The sequence below is a fragment of the Peromyscus maniculatus genome, chromosome 6 (genome assembly GCF_049852395.1).
Source record: "Peromyscus maniculatus bairdii isolate BWxNUB_F1_BW_parent chromosome 6, HU_Pman_BW_mat_3.1, whole genome shotgun sequence".
Classification (NCBI taxonomy): domain Eukaryota; kingdom Metazoa; phylum Chordata; class Mammalia; order Rodentia; family Cricetidae; genus Peromyscus; species Peromyscus maniculatus.
The window spans coordinates 90383343-90406939 of NC_134857.1; the positions used below are offsets into that span (position 1 = coordinate 90383343).

At 40.3% G+C, this 23597-nt stretch overlaps 1 protein-coding gene across 8 annotated transcripts in view; it reads right to left on the minus strand.

Moving 5' to 3' along the window:
* Positions 1–23597, minus strand: part of Ntng1 (netrin G1) — a 351363-nt gene that overhangs the window by 131469 nt on the left and 196297 nt on the right. For all 8 annotated transcript variants that reach the window (XM_015998105.3, XM_015998106.3, XM_042279763.2 and 5 more), the window contains exon 3: positions 20975–21615. In XM_015998105.3, the coding sequence (XP_015853591.1) occupies positions 20975–21615 (641 nt within the window). The remainder of the gene's footprint in view (positions 1–20974; positions 21616–23597) is intronic.

A 23597-nucleotide genomic window follows, 5' to 3' on the forward strand; every position in this document is an offset into this window, starting at 1 on the left:
AGTGCTCCACCAGGGGCCCAGCCGTGGATGTCTGCCTTCAGATTCCTCAGTCCTTGGATGGGGTTTATGGCACCACTATTTGGGTGTCTGGCCATCCCATCACCAGAGTAGGTCAGTTCCTGCCGTCTCGCGACCATTGCCAGCAGTCTTTTGAGGGGGTATCTTTGTGGATCTCCGTGGGCCTCCCTAGCTCTCTGCTTCCTCCCCTTCTCACCTTCTCATGTGGTCTTCATTTACCATGGTCTCCTATTCCTTGTTCTCCCTCTCTTTTCTTGATCCAGCTAGGATCTCCCACTCTTTCGCTCGACTGTCGCCCTTCATTGTTCCCACTCATGACCAGGCTATTCATGTAGATCTTGTCCATTTCTCCGTGTCGTTTTTTGGGGTCCCGTTTTCCAGGTAGCCTCACTGGTGATGTGAGTAGCAGTCTAGTCATCCTTGTTCCACATCTAGCATCTTCCTATGAGTGAGTACATACCATATTTGTCTTTCTGAGTCTGGGTTACCTCACTCAGGATGATTTTTTCTAGATCCATCCATTTGCCTGCAAACCGTGTGATGTTGTTTTTCTCTGCTGAGTAGTATTCCATTGTGTATATGTGCCACAATTTATTTATCCATTCTTCAGTTGAAGGGCATCTAGGTTGTTTCCAGGTTTTGGCTATTACAAACAATGCTGATATGAACATAGCTGAGCAAGTGCTCTTGTGGTATGATTGAGCATTTCTTGGGTATATGCCCAGGAGTGGTATAGCTGGATCTTGGGGGAGATTGATTCCCAATTTTCTAAGAAAGCGCCATATTGATTTCCAAAGTGGTTGTACAAGCTTGCATTCCCACCAGCAGTGGAGGAGAGTTCCCCTAGTTCCACATCCTCTCCAGCATAAAGTGTCTTCAGTGTTTTTGATCTTAGCCACTCTGACAGGCGTAAGGTGGTATCTCAGAGTTGTCTTGATTTGCATTTCCCTGATGATTAGGGAAGTTGAGCAATTCCTTAAATGTCTTTCAGCCATTTGGGATTCCTCTGTTGAGAATTCTCTGTTTAGTTCTAAAGCCCATTTCTCAATTGGACTGTTGGTCCTTTTGATGTCTAATTTCTTGAGTTCCTTATATATTCTGGATATCAGTCCTCTGTCAGATGTGGGGTTGGTGAAGATCTTTTCCCATTCTGTAGGCTGTCGCTTTGCCTTGTTGACCGTATCCTTTGCTCTACAAAAGCTTCTCAGTTTCAAGAGGTCCCATTGATTGATTGTTTGTCTCAGTGTCTGCGCTACTGGTGTTATATTTAGGAAGTGATCTCCTATGCCAAGGCGTTCAAGACTATTTCCTACTTTTTCTTCTAGCAGGTTCAGAGTAGCTGGATTTATGTTGAGGTCTTTGATCCACTTGGACTTAAGTTTTGTGCACGGTGACAGATATGGATCTATTTGCAGCCTTCTACACGCTGATATCCAGTTATGCCAGCACCATTTGTTGAAGATGCTTTCTTTTTTCCATTGTACACTTTTGGCTTCTTTGTCAAAAATTATATGTCCATAGGTGTGTGGGTTAATGTCAGGGTCTTCAATTCGATTCCATTGGTCCACATGTCGGTTTTTATGCCAATACCAGGCTGTTTTTATTACTGTAGCTCTATAGTAGAGCTTGAAGTCGGGGATTGTGATGCCTCCAGAAGTTGTTTTATTGTACAGGTTTCTTTTAGCTATCCTGGGTTTTTTGTTTTTCCATATGAAGTTGAGTATTGTTCTTTCCAGATCTGTGAAGAATTGTGTTGGTATTTTGATGGGGATTGCATTGAATCTGTAAATTGCTTTTGGTAAGATTGCCATTTTTACTATGTTAACCCTGCCTATCCATGAGCATGGAAGATCTTTCCATTTTCTGAGATCTTCTTCAATTTCTTTTTTCAGGGACTTAAAGTTCTTGTCATATAGGTCCTTCACTTGCTTGGTTAGTGTTACCCCAAGGTATTTTATGTCATTTTTGGCTATTGTAAAGGGTGATGTATCTCTAATTGCCTTCTCAGCTTCTTTGTCCATTGTATATAGGAGGGCTACTGATTTTTTTGAGTTGATTTTGTATCCTGCTATGTTGCTGAAGGTGTTTATAAGCTTTATCAATTCCTGGGTGGAATCTTTGGGGTCACTCAAGTATACTATCATGTCGTCTGCAAATAGGGAAAGCTTGACTTCTTCCTTTCCAATTTGAATCCCCTTAATCTCCTTATGTTGTCTTACTGCTCTGGCTAGAACTTCAAGTACTATATTGAATAAGTATGGGGAGAGTGGACAGCCTTGTCTTGTTCCTGATTTTAGTGGAATTGCTTTGAGTTTCTCTCCATTTAATTTGATGTTGGCTGTTGGTTTGCTATATATTGCCTTTATTATGTTTAGGTATGTTCCCTGTATTCCTGATCGCTCCAAGACTTTTATCATGAAGGGGTGTTGGATTTTGTCAAATGCCTTTTCTGCATCTAGTGAGATGATCATGTGGTTTTTTTCTTTGAGTTTGTTTATATGGTGTATTACATTAATGGACTTTCGTATGTTGAACCACCCTTGCATCCCTGGGATGAAGCCTACTTGATCATGGTGGATAATTGTTCTGATGTGTTCTTGGAGTCTGTTTGCCAGTATTTTATTGAGTATTTTTGCATCAATGTTCATGAGGGAGATCGGTCTGTAGTTCTCTTTCTTTGTTGCATCCTTGTTTGGTTTAGGAATCAGGGTAATTGTAGCCTCGTAGAAGGAGTTTGGTAATGTTCCTTCTGTTTCTATTATGTGGAACAATTTAGAGAGTATTGGTATTAACTCTTCTTTGAAGATCTGGTAGAATTCTGCGCTGAAACCATCTGGTCCTGGGCTTTTTTTGGTTGGGAGACCTTTAATGACTGTTTCTATTTCCTTAGGGGTTATTGGACTATTTAAATAGTTTATCTGGTCTTGATTAAACTTAGGTATGTGGTATCTATCCAGAAAAATGTCCATTTCTTTTAGGTTTTCCAGTTTTGTGGAGTAGAGGTTTTTGAAATATGACCTTATAATTCTCTGGATTTCCTCAATGTCTGTTGTTATGTCCCCCTTTTCATTTCTGATTTTGTTGATTTGGATTCTCTCTCTCTGTCTTTTGGTTAGTTTGGATAAGGGCTTGTCTATCTTGTTGATTTTCTCAAAGAACCAACTCTTTGTTTCATTAATTTTTTGTATTATTCTCTTAGTTTCTAATTTATTAATTTCACCTCTCACTTTGATAATTTCCTGGCGTCTATTCTTCCTGGGAGACTTTGCTTCTTCTTGTTCTAGAGCTTTCAGATGTGCTGTTAATTCACTAGTGTGCGATTTCTCCAACTTCTTTATGTGGGCATTTAGTGCTATGAATTTCCCTCTTAGCACTGCTTTCATAGTGTCCCATAAGTTTGGGTATGTGGTGTCTTCATTTTCATTGATCTCTAGGAAGTCTTTAATTTCTTTCTTTATTTCTTCCTTAACCCATTGGTGATTCAGTTGAGCATTATTCAGTTTCCATGAGGTTGTAGGTTTTCTGTAGTTTTTGTTGTTGTTGAAATCTAGCTTTAAACCATGGTGATCTGATAGAACACAGGAGGTTATTCTGATTGTTTTGTATCTGTTGAGATTTGCTTTGTGGCCAAGTATGTGGTCGATTTTAGAGAAAGTTCCATGGGGTGCTGAGAAGAAAGTATATTCTTTCTTGTTAGGATGGAATGTTCTGTAGATATCTATTAGGTCCAATTGGGTCATGACATCGGTTAAGTCCTTTATTTCTCTGTTAAGTTTCGATTTGGGAGATCTGTCCAGTGGTGAAAGTGGGGTGTTGAGATCTCCCACTATTAATGTGTGGGGTTTTATATGTGGTTTAAGCTTTAGTAATGTTTCTTTTACATATGTGGGTGCCCTTATGTTTGGGGCATATATGTTCAGAATTGAAACTTCATCTTGGTCGATCTTTCCTGTGACGAGGATGTAATGTCCTTCTTGATCTCTTTTGATTGATTTTAGTTTGAAGTCTATTTTGTTGGATATCAGGATGGCTACCCCTGCTTGTTTCTTAAGACCATTTGATTGAAAAGTCTTTTCCCAGCCTTTTATTCTTAGGTAGTGTCTATCTTTGAATTTGAGATGTGTTTCTTGTATGCAGCAGAAGGATGGGTCCTGCTTTCGTATCCATTCTGTAAGTCTATGTCTTTTTATAGGTGAATTAAGTCCGTTGATATTAAGGGATATTAATGACCAGTGATTCTTCATCTCTGTTATTTTTGGTGGTAGTGTGTGTGTACTTCTCTTCTTTGGGGTTTACTGTTGTGGCTTTATCTATTGCCTGTGTTTTCAAGTGTGTATCTGACTTCCCTCGGTTGGAATTTTCCTTCTAGTGCTTTCTGTAGGGCTGGGTTTGTGGATAGGTATTGTTTAAATCTGGCTTTGTCTTCGAATGTCTTGTTCCTTCCGTCTATGATGATTGAAAGTTTTGCTGGGTATATTAGTCTGGGCTGACGTCCATGGTCTCTTAGTGTCTGCATTACATCTGTCCAGGTCCTTCTGGCTTTCAAAGTCTCCATTGAGAAATCGGGTGTTATTCTGATGGGCTTACCTTTATAGGTCACTTGGCCTTTTTCCTTGGCTGCTCTTAATATTCTTTCTTTATTCTGTACATTTAGTTGTTTAATTATTATGTGTCGAGGGGACTTTTTTTGGGGGTCTAGTCTGTTTGGTGTTCTATAGGCTTCTTGTATCTTCATAGGCATTTCCTTCTTTAAGTTGGGAAAGTTTTCTTCTATAATTTTGTTGAATATATTTTCTGTGCCTTTGAGTTGGTATTCTTCACCTTCTTCTATCCCTATAATTCGTAAGTTTGGTCTTTTTATGGTGTCCCAGATTTCTTGGACATTTTGGTTCATGACTTTGTTGGCTTTAGTGTTTCCTTCGACTGATGGAACTATTTCTTCTACTGTATCTTCAATGCCAGAAATCCTCTCTTCCATCTCTTGCATTCTGTTGGTTATACTTGCATCCGAAGTTCCTGATCTTTTACTCAGGTTTTCTATTTCCAGCATTCCCTCTGTTTGTGTCTTTTTCATTTTTTCAATTTCCCTTTTCAGATCTTGGACTGTTTCCTTTGTTTGTTTCATTGCTTTTTCATGATTTTCTTTCAGTGCTTTATTGTTTTCTTCCAGGATTTTAATGTTTTCTTCCAGGACTTTATTGTTTTCTTGGAGGGCTTTATTGTTTTCTTCTAATTTGTTTGCCCTTTCCTCTAGTTGTTTACAGCGTTCTTCCAATTTTCTTGTCTTTTCCTCTACACAAGCCTCTACCTTCTTCATGAAGTTACTCATAAGGCTACTTTCTTCTGCTTCTTCCAATTTTTGGTGTTCAGGTCTAGATGTTGGAGGCGAGCTAGGTTCTGGTGATGCTGTATTGCTCTTCATTTTGCTGTATGTACTTCTGCTTTGACGTCTGCCCATCTCCTTGTGATTCCTTCTTGGTCTTATCAGTGGACTTGTTTCACAAAGATCTGACAGACTCAGGAAGACTCTCTCTCTTGTCCAAAAGGGAGTTCTCTTGTCCAACTCTTTGGTCCAGAAGGGAAGTCAGGGGCAAGCTCTGGTCCAGAATGGCAGTCGGGGACAGGCTGGGAGCTGGGGGCCGGTCTCTAAGTCTCAGGAAGTGGGTGGGGTCTTGGGCAGATGGGCGTGGGGGCAGGGCGCGGAGACTGCAGGGGCTGCCGGGGGCTTGGAAATGGGGATCCCTCCCGGTGGGGCTAGAAGGGGAGCTGCCCGGTGGCCAGAACCTGGTGCCAAGTTGGGCAGGCCTCTCAGGAGTGGCTGGTGGCCAGGGATGGGGTCCTGGCTGGACCCAGGCACTCACCTCTGGTCCAGAAGGGAAGTCGTCAGGGGCAGGCTGGGAGCTGGGGGCCGGTCTCTAAGTCTCAGGAAGTGGGTGGGGTCTTGGGCAGATGGGCGTGGGGGCAGGGCGCGGAGACTGCAGGGGCTGCCGGGGGCTTGGAAATGGGGATCCCTCCCGGTGGGGCTAGAAGGGGAGCTGCCCGGTGGCCAGAACCCGGCGCCAAGCTGGGCAGGTCCTCCCGGGGTGGCTGGTGGCCAGGGATGGGGTCCGGGCTGGACCCAGGCACTCACCTCTGGTCCAGAAGGGAAGTTGTCGGGGGCAGGCTGGGAGCTGGGGGTCGGTCTCTAAGTCTCAGGAAGTGGGTGGGGTCTTGGGCAGATGGGCGTGGGGGCAGGGCGCGGAGACTGCAGGGGCTGCCGGGGGCTTGGAAATGGGGATCCCTCCCGGTGGGGCTAGAAGGGGAGCTGCCCGGTGGCCAGAACCTGGTGCCAAGTTGGGCAGGCCTCTCAGGAGTGGTTGGTGGCCAGGGATGGGGTCCGGGCTGGACCCAGGCACTCACCTCTGGTCCAGAAGGGAAGTCGTCGGGGGCAGGCTGGGAGCTGGGGGCCGGTCTCTAAGTCTCAGGAAGTGGGTGGGGTCTTGGGCAGATGGGCGTGGGGGCAGGGCGCGGAGACTGCAGGGGCTGCCGGGGGCTTGGAAATGGGGATCCCTCCCGGTGGGGCTAGAAGGGGAGCTGCCCAGTGGCCAGAACCCGGCGCCAAGCTGGGCAGGTCCTCCCGGGGTGGCTGGTGGCCAGGGATGGGGTCCGGGCTGGACCCAGGCACTCACCTCTGGTCCAGAAGGGCAGATTAGTATAGTTTTAAGCTCAGCCCATCATGATAGAAAGGTGGAAATAGCGGAAAGGTAGAAATAGCGGTGAAAAACTAATCATCAGGTTGAGATAAAGACAATGTGCTGTGAGATGAATGGAAGAAATAATATTAAAAACAAACCACAGCGTTTTTCAAAGTGATGACAGTACATTCTGGCTGCATCCATGAGTGTTTTAGTAAAATAAAGTGTGTATTTATATAGTTCCATTTCCCTTATATTAATAAGCTTTAGCCCATCAGCTTGGGAAGCCTTTGTCCATCTTACAGTTGAAGGGACTAAGACACTAAGATAGAACTTAAGTTCTGTGATTTTCTACATCCCATCTAGCAGCCAGTGGAGGGTCTGGCTGGCAAAAAGTCACCCACTGCGGCCTTTTCATTAGAACCAGAGCTGGTTAACAAATAAAGGACACTGTGTGATATTTTCTTACTCTACTATGTGTAAAAAACATCCCTGTGGCATGTAATTTCCCTTGGCATCTCAATTTGGAAGTAAAAATACAGGAATCTTTGCCTTTGCTGTTGTTTGTAGGAAAAGGTAATAGAATAGTCAATATCAAGAACAGGAGGAAGCAGCCAAATTGAAAAGAAGCTTCTTGTTTAAAACGCATTGATTTTAAACAAAGATACAGCGTGTAACCCTGAGAGAGATCCCTCTGCTTTTTCAGGATTCTTGTTTCCCACAAAGAACATTTATATTTAATGAAAACAGGATTAACTTTGTATTGAAAATTGAGCCTATTGTTCACTGTGATTAAATAGCATGTAGGTTTGCCAATCCACACTTTACTCAATGCTTTCCTATATCTGAGATAACCATACCATGAGCTAATTTTTTTTGGATATGCTTATATTAAGGGAATGGGAACAAAAATGTATCTAAGTTTGTGTATTTATCTCACACAAAAATAAAACAATAGGTATTTTTAATCACTCTATAACATTTTTTTTTTACTTATTAATCATGGTAATTTCATATAACTTCACTTCATTGTAGTAGTAGTTTACAGTGATAGCCTTGATGAGGATGAGAATATCAGCTCGTCTTTTGGCCAGCATCTCTCATCCCAGAGGTATTGGTTGGCACCCCTCATTCTGTTCACTGTTGCCACAGAAACCTTATTATGGCACAGGCCATGTTGCTTTATAATTTTCCTGTTGAAGTATCTGTCAGTCCATGCAGATGGTAGCATCTTGAAGACAGGAACTGTGGCCATTCATCTTTCTCTGTAGGAAATGGCACATTGCCACAAACTAGCAAGAATAAAATATGCAAGTGCTTATATCTGTGTTTTTTTTTTTACATTTACATTTAAAGAAAATTCATCAAAGGGACATAGGGAAGATGTTATGTAGCCAGAATGTTACTTTCCGTATTCCAGTTCTGGGATGAGATGCCATGGAGTCTGAGTCCCAGCTAAAGGACATTTTACTCCTTTGTAAACCACCAACTGCTGTGTTCTCACATAATGTACAATATCATTTCAAGTAAACTAAATGTAATGGGTTACTTTTTGCTTCTTAACCCAAGACCAAGCTACTCTCTTTTGTATGTATATGTGTTGTACATGTATGTATGTAGGTGTGTTTGAATGCATGTGAGTCCATATGTGTGTCAGTACATTTCACAAAAGGCCCAAAGTTGACTGCAAGTGTTCTCTTCAATCCATCTCTACATGATACACTGATATAGGGTCTCTCACTGAATCCTGTGGCTATTCATAGCCAGCTTGATGTTGGGACTCTGTGTCCTCCACCAGAGAACTGGATTACATGCAGGCTACCACACTTACGTGCTTTTTATATAGGTTCTGGGGATCTAAACTGGACTTCCAGCTTGTAGTATAAGTGCTTTACCCTCTGAGCCATCTCTCCTTTCTCCCAAAAAGTTATAAAGATAGAAAAAAAAGTCTATAATAGCTTTAATCAAATGGTTATTATAATGTCCCCATTCTTTTTATACTTATAGACATTTCAGACTTCGCATCCGTGTGTGTGTGTGTGTGTGTGTGTGTGTGTGTGTGTGTGAGAGAGAGAGAGAGAGAGAGAGAGAGAGAGAGAGAGAGAGAGAGAGAGAGATTGATTGATTCTGTTACACATTTCAACATTTCAGGATTTTATATATTTTACATCCTCTTAGTGATGAGATAAAGAATCTGCTAATTAAATTGTTCTTTGATACCAGCTCTACACACAGTTTAGGAGGTTTGATACTGTGAGTCTTCCTGGGGTACAGAAAAGCCCCATCTCAAAGTCTTTGACCTGGTGACTCCCCAAATCTCCAGTAACTGAAGAAATAGGCAGAACTCTGCAAACTAGAGAGTATCTGAGGAGCCCTGGTGGAGCTGGAGACCCATTCTGCAGCAAGACATTACAGCTCATCCCCTCTGAAGACTGCAGTATACTGCTTTAGAGTCCTCCTGTATCTTTAATCTTCACAAAAACCATTTCTTCCTTCCCCCTCCCTCTGTCCCTCTTCCACTTCTCTCTTTGCTTCCCTCCCTTCCTTTCTCACACTTCTCTCATCCCAAAACACCTTTATTTCAGAAGAATAAAACATCACAAGTTTATTTTTATAGTGTATTCTCTACTCCAAGTCCTATTCTTTCAGCTTATACTATTGGTGTGATTTCCAACATTTTAACTCTTTCCGTGGGCTGACTTTCTACTCGGTTCATAATGACCTTTGAGACATGCAGATTTTTGATTTGACAAAATTCAAACGAATTTTTTCTTTAGTCAACTCTTTAGTGTCCTATCCAAGACATTTTTGCTGGATTCAGTGTTGTAAAATTTTGCCATGTTTTCCTCTAAATGCTTATTAGTTTTAGGACTCACTTCTAGATCTTTGATTCATTTTAAGTTAATTTTGGGGTGTGGTGTAAGACTGAGGAATAATACTCTTCTCTTCCTCTTCTTCCTCCTCCCATTTCTTTTTCCTCCCCTTCCCCCTTCTCTTCTTCATATTCTTGTCTTCTTACTTGTTAATGTCTAGTTTTTGGAAAATCATTTGCTGAAGCCTACCCCATCCTCACTGGATAGTCCGGAAAGGACCAGAAACAAAAATGGTGTGTCATGGTATTCATTTACGCACTTGTTTGGACATTTACATTGATATCTGAGGTAATTAAATTATATTCCTTAAATTTGAACAGTGGATTGAGATCTGAAGTTCTAGATGTCTGGTGGAGTTGGATGAAATAGCACTAGACAAAAATATGTTTTTCTCTTGTTCACTTGGTCACAGGTGTGAAATATGCAATGGTGGCCATAGGATGCCAAAAGGGCAGAGTGCCAATATGCCAAATGACTATTCATGTGTCTTCTTGCAGAAGAATGTCTTAGAAAAATTCACTCAGACCTTTAATACTCGTCTACAGAGTTTCTAATATGTGTAGGTACATACTTAACAGTTTTAGGTACAGACCAACTAGTAGAGCATGAGTCCATTTGGGGCCTAGATTCTAGTTACACAATAATATTATTCTAGGCCAATTCATTTAAGTATATTCTGCTTCAGTCTGAAAAGGGAGTTAGATGAAATTATTTCTGTGATTTCTTTCAGTTCTAAAATAAATGATTCTTGTGATGTTATGACTCCCTATTTGGCACACACACTGCCTATATAAATCCAGTACAGGAGTTCACCATGCTGGCTTTTCCTAACCTGCCAAATCTCTGACCTCTTAGACTCCCCCTCCTACCCTTTCTTGGCCCACCCTCCCCCCATCTGTTCCCTGTTCCCAGCAGCCCTGCAGGATCTATAATTATACATGGATGGCACCAATATGTTGTAACAGAGCTGCTTCCCTGGTATTCTGGTCGTCTCAAACAAGTAGAAGCAAATAGGACAGCAACATGTTTCCAAGACAAGATGAGACCCTTAGCTTTGCCTCCCCGGGCTCAAATGTGTGTGTTTAACTAAAATAAGCTTGTGAGTTTAATAATATCACCCAAATCAAATGGAAGTGTGTATTAATTACTAGTTCATCTCAATTTCCTTTAAAAACACAATTTTAACTTACTGCAGTAGAGTGTGAGGAGCTCACATCTAGAGAGATCAAAAGCCTTTACCATCTCTATTTATCTCAGAATGCACCAGATTGCACCACTTGGTAGTTTATATTTTACAACTATGATGAGGCCCCCATCATAATTTCTCTAGCCTAAACCAAAACAACAAAACAAAAAAACTCCTTCCTATCTACTCCAATTTGGTACTTTTTTTCTTATGCTTTTTAAAAGATATCTGGTACTTTGCGATGTAAAAATAAAAGGCAGCAAAAATTGATGAAAGTCCATATCAAAGCTAGCCTTTCATTTAATGTAGTGACATTGTAGAGAGGATGTAAGTTAAAATTAGTTTGTGCTGAAAAAAATCAATCTGTTCTTAGCACTATTTAAACACTTAGACAAATGCATATGCACATACACATATGTATACATACACATGCATGAACAGTCTCTAGATGTTTTCTTTTATTTTCTTTTATCACAATAAAAGTCCAATAATCTAGTTTTTTAAGGAACTGTATTACCCAACATGATTTCTGTGAATACTAGTTCTCAGGGTGTATTAGTATACACATATATGCGCACATACACAAGGGCATGTGCACACACACACAGACACACACACACCCACACACCCCCACACACACAGAGAGAGAGAGAGAGAGAGAGAGAGAGAAAGAAAGAGAGAGAGAGAGAGATATCAGCTATGTGTGTTTTGAAGGCTTAGGTTTAAATAGAATGGTAATGTTTACTGTGGTAATATACTCAGCATTATGATTTTCATTGAAAGAGATAAGTGTGAGGACTTTCAAATGCATTGAGAATTAGGGTATTTGTAGACTAATTCTTTGGAATATAGGAAGATAGTCTCATTTTTAGAAGGGAGACACTGCTTCTGTTTCTTTTGACAGAACCTGCATTCTCCAGGAGTTATGAGTACAAGACCTACTTCTACTTTTGATTCATAACCAATGATTCATTGAGATAAATAATTATTTTGAAAACTCAATAGTTTATATCATTTACTCTCTTTGTATTTCCAGCTCAATGCTTATTTTTCTAGGTACAACCACAGTATCATAAAGGACCATCAGCGTACCTATCTCAGTTTTAATGCTTTGGGTCAGGATCTTTGGGTAATATGATTTTTTTGAGGTTGTCATACCATATATTTTAAGACTGTCTCTCTATATAACAACTATTTTCCAAATTAGAAATAAATTCAACAAAAGCCAACACAACAATTTCTAAATCACCCCCTCTTTGTCACTTACTGTTAACTTCGTTTGGGTGAAGTTTCCCTGTCTATAAAATGAAGGCAGAAACCAGCAACAGCAAGGTTGTCTGCACTGGGGCAACTCCCGATTAAACTAACATATTTAGTTCTAAGAGCGACTTGGTGACTTAACATATATTAACCCCCACAATCAAATTGCAGCAATAAATTTCTATTCTTCCATTTGGAGGCTAATGGGAAAGGTCTTCTTACTGAGGCATTGCATATAGATCTACAAAACTATACTAGTAAATATTAGATCATGACCAACATTTCTAAATGCATCTGGAAATGCTTCTAATCTTCTTCACCCCACCTCTCTCTTTCTGCAAGACTGTTGGGGGAAATGACCACCACTAAATTCGGAAATCGGATATAGAATATGGCTCAGAGTTCTAAGTCCATCCCCAGGTGTTTTTTAGGCCTGCCCATGTGGTTGTATTATTTTATACAAATGCTAAGTTAAGTGAGATAGGAAATTCTTTTTTTGTTTGTTTGGGATTTTTTTTTTGGAGACAGGGTTTCTCTGTGTAGCTTTGCACCTTTCTTGGAACTCACTCAGTAGCTCAGGCTGGCCTCGAACTCACAGAGATCCACTTGCCTCTGCCTCCTGAGTGCTGGGATTAAAGGCTTGTGCCACCACTGTGTGGGAGCCCATTTTCTGGTTCCTAGTGGCTTTACTCAGCAGGTCTGCATAGAGAGAATGATTAGGACCACAGGCCTGAGTGCAGGTGTCTGAGATGGTCTTTACTTGGCTGTGCCAGGGGGACGTCTTTTGCTCCACCCCTTGGCATTTCTATAAATACCTCGGGGCAGAGACAGTCGGGGCCTCTATTCCCAGGGTTTATAGTTTAAATGAAGGCATTATTAAATACATCCTCTGCTTTTAATGTCAGAAAACTCAAAGAAAAATGACATACTTATGAATAGATTCTCTTTATAATTCAAAATTTTCAAAGATATAAAAAATATGTTTGAAGTTAGAATGGCCACCAGTTGTCTTCCAAAATGAGTTTTTGTAACCAACTTTGTCCCTAGTGGTCCCACTGCCTAAGTAACAGCCAGGTGCAGTGCTGCTTTTTATTTTTAATATGTGGTCATCAAATCTTTATTTTGAATATTCTTAGTTATGGGACTTCATTCTTCTTTTAAAACAAGAGCAATGAAAGTTTTGATAATGGAATAGTTAGAAATCCATTTAACTTGAAAAAAGAGACTTGTGTGACAGGATCACCTAATATACATTTATGAAATTGCATGTTACAAAATAGGCAGTGCATTTAGTCAGTGATCTTCTAGAAGGCAGAATGAGTAAATGATACACAATGTCAAAAGGAAAACCAGAGGTCCTCATGTGAAGGATGAGCTGCCTTTGAAAAAGGCTAGCACCACTCACCATTTCCAAGTTCCTCCAATAATATCAGTTACCTGTTGTGTTTTTTTTTGATGATTTATTTTAATGAAATGCAGTGGGAGGTATTCAAATTTTCAGAGATGTATGGGAGAAAATATTCAGAAAATTCATTTCTTCTCTCAGAAAATAGCACAGTATTACCATAATTGGACTTTGGCAGTAAAGTTCCTGTATCTAATACAGTAAAGCAATTTAGCTCACTCCCAACTTTAAAGTTGCTGAAGGTAAAATTAAGAAGTTAGAGAGCAAATAGCAGAGAACAGACAGACCGTGTGGTGAAAGAGTAAGCAGAAAAACTCAAGGAGCCCATGACTCCTGAACACACCGTGAATGGCAAAGATCTAAGAGGTAATGGTTTGCTTTGCTGTTTACAAGGAGATCCTTTAGGGTTGTTCTGAGTCTCCTATGTTTATCAAGCTCCATTCAGGCTACCGTGGCTGTAGACTTGGACTACAGACCACTCCAGTCAGGAGGTTGACTTTGACTCTTGATGATGTGAGTGATGTCAGATAAAAGAAATCATGAAACATCACTGGCCCTCTCTTTTCTCACCTGTAAAACAATTTAAATCCACCTGTCTAGCAAGTCCCATTGAGCATCAACAGAAGTTAAATAGTCAACAAGAATCTTGGAAGCTGCAGGTTACACAAAAGCTAAGGTTATTACTCCCGTATTGATGAGGACGAGCACGTTGGCCTCTAGCTTGGTTTTCTCAAATTATTTCTCAATTTCCTTGTATTTCCCAGTATTCTATGGGGTTCAGGAATAATTTATAAATGAACTTTTTTCATAAATAGATGTGTCCTTTGCCCAAGTTTTACCCACTCCACATAATGTGAGAATTAATCATTCAAACCTCTTTGAAATAGTAGAGTGCCCACTTAAGTGTCTGAACTGAAATCTCACCTTGGATTCCTGCTATCACACAAGGAATGGTACAACACAAATAGCTAGCTAAGCCACTAATGGCTTCAAACCCTGCTTCAGTATTTATTCCCTATGTTAAAGCCACCATCCACCAGCCCTGCCGTCCCTTCAATGGACTAAGGAATCTCTTCTCAGTCCTTGCTCAGATTGTAATTGGTTCTCAGGCCCTTGTTGGCTTTACGAGAGAATCACCTTGTGCTGGCTTCCGAGGATTTGAAGAGCTTTTTTTGACTTTCAACTTGAGCACCATGTCTGGGAGTCATAATTGCTCCTAAGTTAAGAAATATTACAGCTTTCAGTATTCACACAATGGAATATTTTCTACTACTGTCTTAAAATGTTTCTCCTCAGTAGTCAACTCACATGTGAAAATTTATAAATTTAGATGAAATATAACATGAGCAACTGCAAAAGGAAGATGTAGAAATCCTTTAACACTTCTTAAAGATGATGACGGTCCATTGGGAAAAGATGGGAAGGAATCTCTCAGGATTCTACACTTCCTTTTTTATTTGGAATTCCTTAACAAGCCCTGCTGTTTTGTGCATGATTCGTCTGCCCAGAATTCCAGTTTGTCCTGGCTGCCTGGCACACTACACCACACATTTCAAGATACCATACAAATGTTAGATCTTATCAAACTTTTTACTAGTCTTCTCTCATTAAATTAATAGTTCTTTTATTTCCTAAGAATTCATGTAGTGCTATGGATTAGATATGGTTTGAATGTGTCTCCTGGGACTTCATGTACTGAACTTTAATCCACTGTGCAGTATTAAGAGGATAGAAATAACTTAATGATGGCTTTCAGAGATGAGGCTTTGGAAGTGGTTAGGATTAGATAAGGGGATCAGCAAGAATGCCCTCAATTGAATACCAGTGGCTTTACAGAATAGCAAGACCAGAAGAAATGCACTCACTCCCCAAGTTTCATGCCATTCAATGTCCTAGGCTGCCTTGGGACCATGCCCACAAGAGGAAGTCATCATATGCAGCTCCATAAACTCCCACAATTGAAATATAAGTAAGCCTGTTTTCTTCCAAAGTTACCCACTTTCAAATTTGTTATAATAATGAGAAACATAAAAAGCACATAATAAGAGCACTTAGTCCATATTGCCTATGCCCTTCCAGGTTCTGAGCTCTCTGAAGGCAGAGACTATGCCTTGTGCACTGCCATATGTCTACAGATAAACCCAGCATTTGCCCCATGATGGAAGATCAATGTGAATTGATAACAGAGTAAAAGGAAGAGGCTAAAAGAGCAGAATTTGCTAAGCAGTTGCAAAGCCCAACTTCAGTAATTAGGACTGACTGAGGAGAAGACAAAGACACACACACTTGTGTGTTGCACTATGCTTCCTACATGAACCGTGAAACATAAATTGGTAAGTTTATCCTAGTTGTGGCTAAGAATGACAGTTAGAGAACCCACACAAAAACTGACACCCCTTTTGTCGCTGGTGAATCAATTTTGCATGACACTATGTTTTCCAAATATTTTTTAAAGTTCAAAATTGTCTACACACTTTAAAAGTTTCACAAATGCTCCTTTTTTAAATGGGTGGTTTGGCTGCATGTATGTCCGTGCACCGTGTGTGTGCCTGGTGCCCATAGAGGTCAGAAGAGGGGACATGGATCCCCTTGAAGTGGAATTATAGATGGTTGTGAGCTGTCTTGAAGGTGCTAGGAATCAAATCTCATGTCCTCTGGAGAAGCAGCCAGTGCTCTTACCTGCCGACTCATCTCTCCAGCTCCCTTCACAAATGTTCTTGCTTACTCAAGGTTACATACTTTGGTATTAATTTCTTCACCTTGTCCTAGTTACAGAAAAACCCAAGGTGTTGACATTTGAACAGTCGGGGTTTATGGCTGTTAAGTTTGACTCCAGAAAGTGAGAATGTAGGGAGTCTTGCTCTCTCTATCGCCCTGGTGAAGAGGCTCTGTCATCGGTCTCTTATGCCCTGCATTCTGGAAAAGGAGACTGGGTGGGGCAGTTAAGAATGCTCAGAAAAGCATGTTGAAGTAGAGCTTCTGTGCTAATTTCCTCAGACTCTTTTCTTAGGGGAAATCAATGGAATGAGGAAAGACAAATATGTAAACAAACATAAATTTCAATTGATTTCCGTAATTAGGACACGGTTATATTTCAAAACCCCCAAGGGTGTCTAAAATGAAAGAGAGCACTGAGTCCCATACATACTATGTTTGTTTCTTATGTGTACATACCTATAAAGTTTAAGTTAAAAATGTCACACAGTGTTTAACAATTATAATCCATAGTAAATATAATTATAACCATATTCTATAACAAAATTCAATTAAACTTATTAATTACTCATTTCTGGAATTTTCTATCTAACATCTTTGCACTTGAATCAAAGAAAGCCTCAGAAATCTATGCTATGGATAAGCTTAACTGTAGACTATTTGTTATTTTGACAGCCAGCCTGTGAAGGAAGCAGTGTAGACACTGAATGGGATGAGAAATGAATAAATACCACTGAAAAGGTATGAATTGCCTTTAAGAATGTATTGTAAAAGACAAGCAATTGAGATGTTGATCAGATTTGAATATTTCTTTCCATTCTACCTTCCTGTTTATGTTGTTAAAGGAGAAATTCTATTATCCAATGTCCAAAGCCAGTAGTTTGATACATTGCTGATAATACATCTCAAAAACAAATGGGCTTATTACCAAATGCTCATTTATCTTTTAGAGTTAAAAAAAACTATTATAATAAATCACACTACTTTCTCAGTCTTACCTCAAAGAAACAAAAAGGAATGGTGAGTTTATATTCTGATAAAACCTGTGCATCTGACAAGTATTCCGTTTTAATTAACTTAATTGAGGAAAGAAAGCTTAGAAAGAAACATGGTACTTGAAAATTTAAACCTCCCACTGCGTAGCTAAGGAACCTTTTGGACATTATATATTTAATGACTTTTGGATTTAACCCCCTGTCTGTATGAAAAAAAAAATGTTCCGAACAAACATGTACTCTTCATTTCTCCTCTCACCTTTCATCTGGGTACGTTTTATTTATGCACTAGACGAACTTTTGGCCATTAGAACCATCTTGCTTCAGCAGTTAATTAACACAAGTACCATAATTTAATACAGTTAATGCTACTTGATGCCCTTTAATGTACCTTCCATTAGTGATATTATTGTAGTATTACCCTGTAAATTAAAATGAGATCAAGACTAAGAGAGTGGCTCTTTAATTAAGGTACTGGCACACGGCACTTCTCTATTATTCACTAGAGAAAATCACCCTGATTTACTGAAGCAGGACAGCCATAAGTCAGAATTAGCCCATGAAGATTATTAGGTTTATTGAACAATGTAAGTGCTATGGAGTTACTGAGATTGCCAACAGCATAGCTTCCTCTTTTTCCTCCATTATCTTGATAAATACTCAAGAGGAAAATGAAAGCAAAATAAGCATGTAGCAAAAGAGAAATACATTTTATGATAATATTAGAATTTTTGTCACCAGCTCAGTAGATACTGGATATATCCCATGTTAAAAAGGTCCTAAACCAGTGGTTCTCAACTTCCCTAATGCTGCGACCCTTTACTATAGTTACTCATGATGTGGTGACCCCTCCGCTGCCATAACATTATTTTGTTGCTACTTCATCACTGTAGTTTTGCTGCTGTTATGAATTATAATGTAAATATCTGATATCCAGGATATCTGATATGTGAAATCCTGTGTAGATCACAAGCCACAGGTTGAGAACCACTGTCCTAAATGATCCATTAATCTAATGACAGTCAAAATGTTGCTTTTATGTTAAATAAACTAGTCATTATAAAATCTACATATATATATATATATATATATATATATATTTACATTATATCTTCAACTATTTCCATTTCATAGTTTAATATTTCAAGATGGAAAAATATACTTTCTGTGGGCTGTGTTGCAAATATTTATATCTGTTCTCTATACAAAATTTATATAACAATTGACATAAATTCCTACATTTTTGCTTGGATGGTATTGAAAGTGACAAACAGAAAAATGTCATTATTATTCCTGGAAAAAGACCTGTACAGGCATATAAGATTGTGTGATTGTGAGACCATGGGATGGAAAGTCAAGATGCAGGAAATAATGCCCTTGCTTACAGTTTGGAAAATTTAGAACTTTCCCACAGAGACCATCAACTGATAGTCAATCTAATCTTTCTCTAGATGATTTGTTGTTTCAAGGAAAGACAGCCAAGGGCATGGATCCTGAATTTTTCAATGGTAAAATAATCAGTTTCTAGGCTGAAAGGCCTAATAAAGCACTGTTGCTCAGTTTTCCATTTAGTGACTCCATCATGAGCAAATATTCCTTACATAACTTGAAAGCTGGAGACATGCCAGAGCCATCAGGCCTTGCTTCTTTAGTCCCTCCCCCAGGACTAAAAATACTCCAGCCATCTGGTGCCTAGTGCAGTACATGCCAGCATCGGTTTGCCCCGAAGGATTTGGACAGAGTGTGGAGGTGACGGAGCAGCACCGTATGGACCTGCCTCACCTCCACTGGCCCTTTCTCTTGTGCCCAGCTGCTTCTCACCAGCTTGCAGCTAACTGGTGAACAGGAATGACAGTGGAGGTGAGATTCAGGGGCTTGATGAAATCTGGGTCCTGCTAACTCCTCAAGCCAGTGAAAAGCAGCTGGAGGTCATGGCCAAGGTGAGACTTAAGAGAAAGGTGAGAAGTCTGGAGGGATTCAATGTTCTTGGCATGCCATCCTTAAGAGGTGGCCTGTCTAACTCCAATGGAGCATGCATAAAGCTGTCCTTAGTTTGAAAATGTGTTTTATACTTTTTCAAAGAATCACAGGAAGGAGAAATGAATTTCCAATAGCAAAACTAAGCTCCTGCTGTGGTTATTTCATAACTGGAAACCTCCAAAAGGTTGCCTTTTTGACAGAGCCAAATTCTAGTATTTGGGGCAGTGGTCTACAGAAACTCAATATCAGATTAAGGAGTCCTCAGACTGCCGGAAACTGACCTACCTGAATTTAACATTGCAAAAGCACACAAATCTCAGGCTATTAATTTAAAGCTTAATTCTTTCAGCCATATTGAATATTTGTCATTTGATGTTGTTATGCTATCATTAAAAATATCAAATATTTTCATATTGTATATGCACTTGAGATTGGAAAAGACGACATTTTAAATTGATAGTCTTTTACTAAGGTGTTTCTGAACATAATGGGCATTTTGGTACAACACATATTCAAGTCTGATAAGACAACTTCCCATTGCCCATTCATAGACTCCTGCTAATCCATGCACTCTTCTTTAAACACAAATAGACCCAAGCTCAGTGTGGGTATCGACACATTAGGACACAAATCTCTAAAATATTAATTTGTTTTCAAGATGTTGTCATCATCTATCACTAAGACCTTAGTTAAACGCGGACAATAGGGTCTGTAGCTAAAGATTCTTCACTGGTCACAAGGAACACAGGAATAAGCAGAGGAGATGGCCACAGACTCAGGTTCTCTCTCCATTGTTAGCAACCTGTAACCTTGGATGCCAGGCTTAGCAGGAAAGCTTACCACCCTTTCTTTATCCTCACTATGACCCTCATCTTAACAGCAGCAAACACTTATTTCCTCATAGGTGGCAGGCAACTCTCTAAAGGATCAGAGTTCCAGCACCTCCAGTTTCTGAGGACTGGGCAGACCCAGAAGAATCTGAAAGCCCATTAATTGAATGAACCCCTGATTTTTCTGTTTAAATTTATGTTTACCTAGATCAATATGCCAGATGTACCATTTACATGCTTATTCTCATATATTTTTGCACTTTAAGAATGATTATCTCTTTGCTTATATTTTCTTTTTTTGTCTGCCCACTATCTCATGCTTCCACTCCCATCATGCCTTGCTGAATGAAAATCTCTTATGCTGGTAGTTTTTGTTCTCATTGAAATTTTTCATTCAAACATCTTCAAAATTCTTGGTAACACAATTGTAGTTCTAGTATACTATTAAATCAAGGTATCCCTCATTAGAACCACCGATGTTACAACTCTTATCCCTCTGTCCTTGACCTACAAAGTGAAGGGTTCCCCAGCCCATATGTTATATGTGAAATGTTGTTTTAATACAAAAGTGTCCAAGACCTTAAAAAAACAAGGAAGCTTAGCACTCTTACAGAAACACATCTTATTTCTCAGATGTTTTTGATTCTAACAATCATTAGATCATTGCATGGTGACTCTTGCTTGCATTGGGAAATGCAAGGCATACTCTCATTTCCCCTCCCCCCTCTAACAAAGCAACCAGCTTCAAGGCCTTGATGACTTGAGCCTCATCTCACCAGGGAGTTCCTGTACTTCAGTCAAGATACTTACCTTGTTTCCTTTTGTTTAAATTCTAAAGATGCCTGAAGACTGACAGAGACTATGGGTTTACAAATCTTTGCTGGACCAAAAGGTCTCAAACACCTTTAGAACCTACTTGCATGTTTGTGCCCCTCCGAAAATAATAAAATAAAAATTGACCAACGTCACCAACCGTGGGTATTTTTTTTTTTTTTGGACACAGTTATTTCCATTCAAGATAGACAGGGGTTCTCTTACCTTCCTCGCACCTTTATGTCTGAGATAGCATAAAAGTAACGTGCCAAATGGAGCTCATCTACAAATATTTCCCCAACGGCAGGTCTCAGTAGCCTGATCCTCAGGTCCGTGACTGTGAAGAAATCTCTGAGTTTCTTGGTTGTATCCAGCTGTCCATAGAGGGAAGCCATATTTCGTAGTCGAGGCCCAGCAAAGAATGCAAACCTGTCTTTGATCTCGAAGTGAATTATTTTGCTATTGGTGGAGTACCCGGTGGAGTACTCTTCTGTACAAATGATCTCCAAGACCGAGTGCTGGGATAAATCCTTCACCGACTTCGGGTCCATGTGAAAAGCATCGAGGCAGTCCGTGGCGTAATACTGATAGGGCTGCCACGTTCGTCCGTAATCGAGAGATTTCTCCAGGATCATTTGGTCTGGTCGCCCCGATTCAAAGGTAATAACTATGTTGTCTGTGAGCTCAATGGTTTTGCTCCAAGACAGAGTGATGTTAACCTGGAGAGGTTTGGGGTACTCCTTCCAAGTAGCAGACTGCCAAAATGTGGAGGGATGTCTTCCTTCGAAATCAAACATCAGCTCGGGAGGGTGTGCCAGTTCAGGAGTCGTTGCGTCACACTCGTTATTGCACATGTAAGGGTTGCCCTGGGGAAGAGGAATAAAGGAGGGCTCATGAAAACGTTGGCTCAACACAGTCTTACCTTATTGCTGTTTGTTAACAAGTGAAGACAGAAAACAGCAACAATAACACAATCATTAAACATTTCACTTTTCCCAACTGGATTCTCTATAATAGCCCTAAAAAAAAATGACTACGGGGAGCTGGAAAGGTGACTCGGCAATTGGGAACATGGACTGCTCTTCCAGAAGACCCAGGCTCAATTCCTCAGCACCTACACGGAAGCTCACAGCTAACTGTCTGTAACTCTAGTTCTAGGGCATCAGATGCTCTCTTCTGACCTCCATGGGCACCAGACATGCAAATGGTGCGCAGACATGCAAAACACTTAGACACATAACATATAAAAATTAAATTTGTAAAACTAATCTAGTAGCTTTCTTGTCTTTCCATGGGCTTCCAAGTATAAGAAAAGTTTATTTATCTGTGTGTATTAGACCCATAATGTGATCCCAGTGGCACAAAGACTCAGAACTGCCTAATAGCTCAGTCCTTCTACTTCCTTCTAGAATGGTCTTGCATTGAAGCAACGAAGGCAGGGGGAATCCCTCCCTGACTTGACTTTTCTTAGAACATGGCTCCTTTTTATTATGACTTTTTGAAATTAAAATATGATTATATGATTTCTACCTTTCCATTTGCTTCCTCCTACTCCTCCCATGCATTGCACCCTTGTTCTCCCAAATTTACAGCTTAAGAAAAAAAAAAAGCCAACTCTCTCTCTCCGTGTGTGTGTGTGTGTGTGTGTGTGTGTGTGTGTGTGTGTGTGTTTATTCCTAAATCTATAAATACAATCTGCTCAGTATATAATGTTACTTGTATGTGTGTTTTCAGGGCTGATCACTTGGTACTGGATAATCTGTTGGCATGCTCTTCCCTGGGAAGATTATTTTTCCCACTCTCAGGATTGCTTAGTTGCCTGGAGTTCTTTGTCTACGGTTGAGGTTTCCTGAAACTCCCCCTTCCACTGAGCATGTCTACTGATGTCATCCTTATTCAAGTCTTATTTAGGGATGGCTCTTTAACAATTCACTTTTCAAGCAGGGCTTTAGAATTAGCCATGAATGATAGATGCTCACCCTTGTCCGCTCTAGCCAAGGATATCCTCATCAGCATTCAGCTTTCTCTTGGCTTGGCCCCCAGTCCATCATACTTAACTGGGTCCCTGCTCCATAAAACCTGGTTTAAAAAACGTTTACTTTATTCACCACAAATCATTAAAATGTGGTACACTGTGGTCTCTGGGGCTTGGTCCAAACATCTGGCATCCTAATAGCCAGATATGAGATGAGTGCGCAGGAATGTCTTGGGCTGAGGATGTGTTCCAAGTGATGGAACACAGAAGCCCACTGTAGTTATGCCTCAGTATCCTCGAGGCATTGGTTCCAGGTCCCCCATGGATACCCAAATCTGCCTAATTTTAAATGGCATAACATTTGCATATACCCTCCACACACTTCAAATCATCTGGAGATGATTTACATGTAAATGTTATGTAAATAGTTACTATACTGCATTCTTTGGGGAACACGGACAAGGAATAATATGTACGTTTGCAGTGCAGATGCAACCATCCCTGGACTTGTCTACACAGCACCTGAATACCATCAAATGAGGAGCATTGAAAGGGGAATGAGAACCTGCGGGTGGCAGGAGGCTGCAGCATTGTACCTGCATGCCACTTATTCTAATGAATTGAACACTGTGCTCTACACGTGGCGGAGTCATGTTCTGCCACTGGCAACTTTCTGCATCCGCCTCCCCGCTGTATCTTCCCTCCGTGGTTGGTTGACGGCAGATGTGGAGTCTTCAGATTGTGGAGGACCAGCTCCAGGCAGTGAAGAAGGTGCTGTACACCAAACCAGACACTTGTGTGTTTGTGATTTTGCATCTGCCCATAGGCAGCTCTCAGTGGATGTTAATTATTATTCTCCTTACAAATGCTACT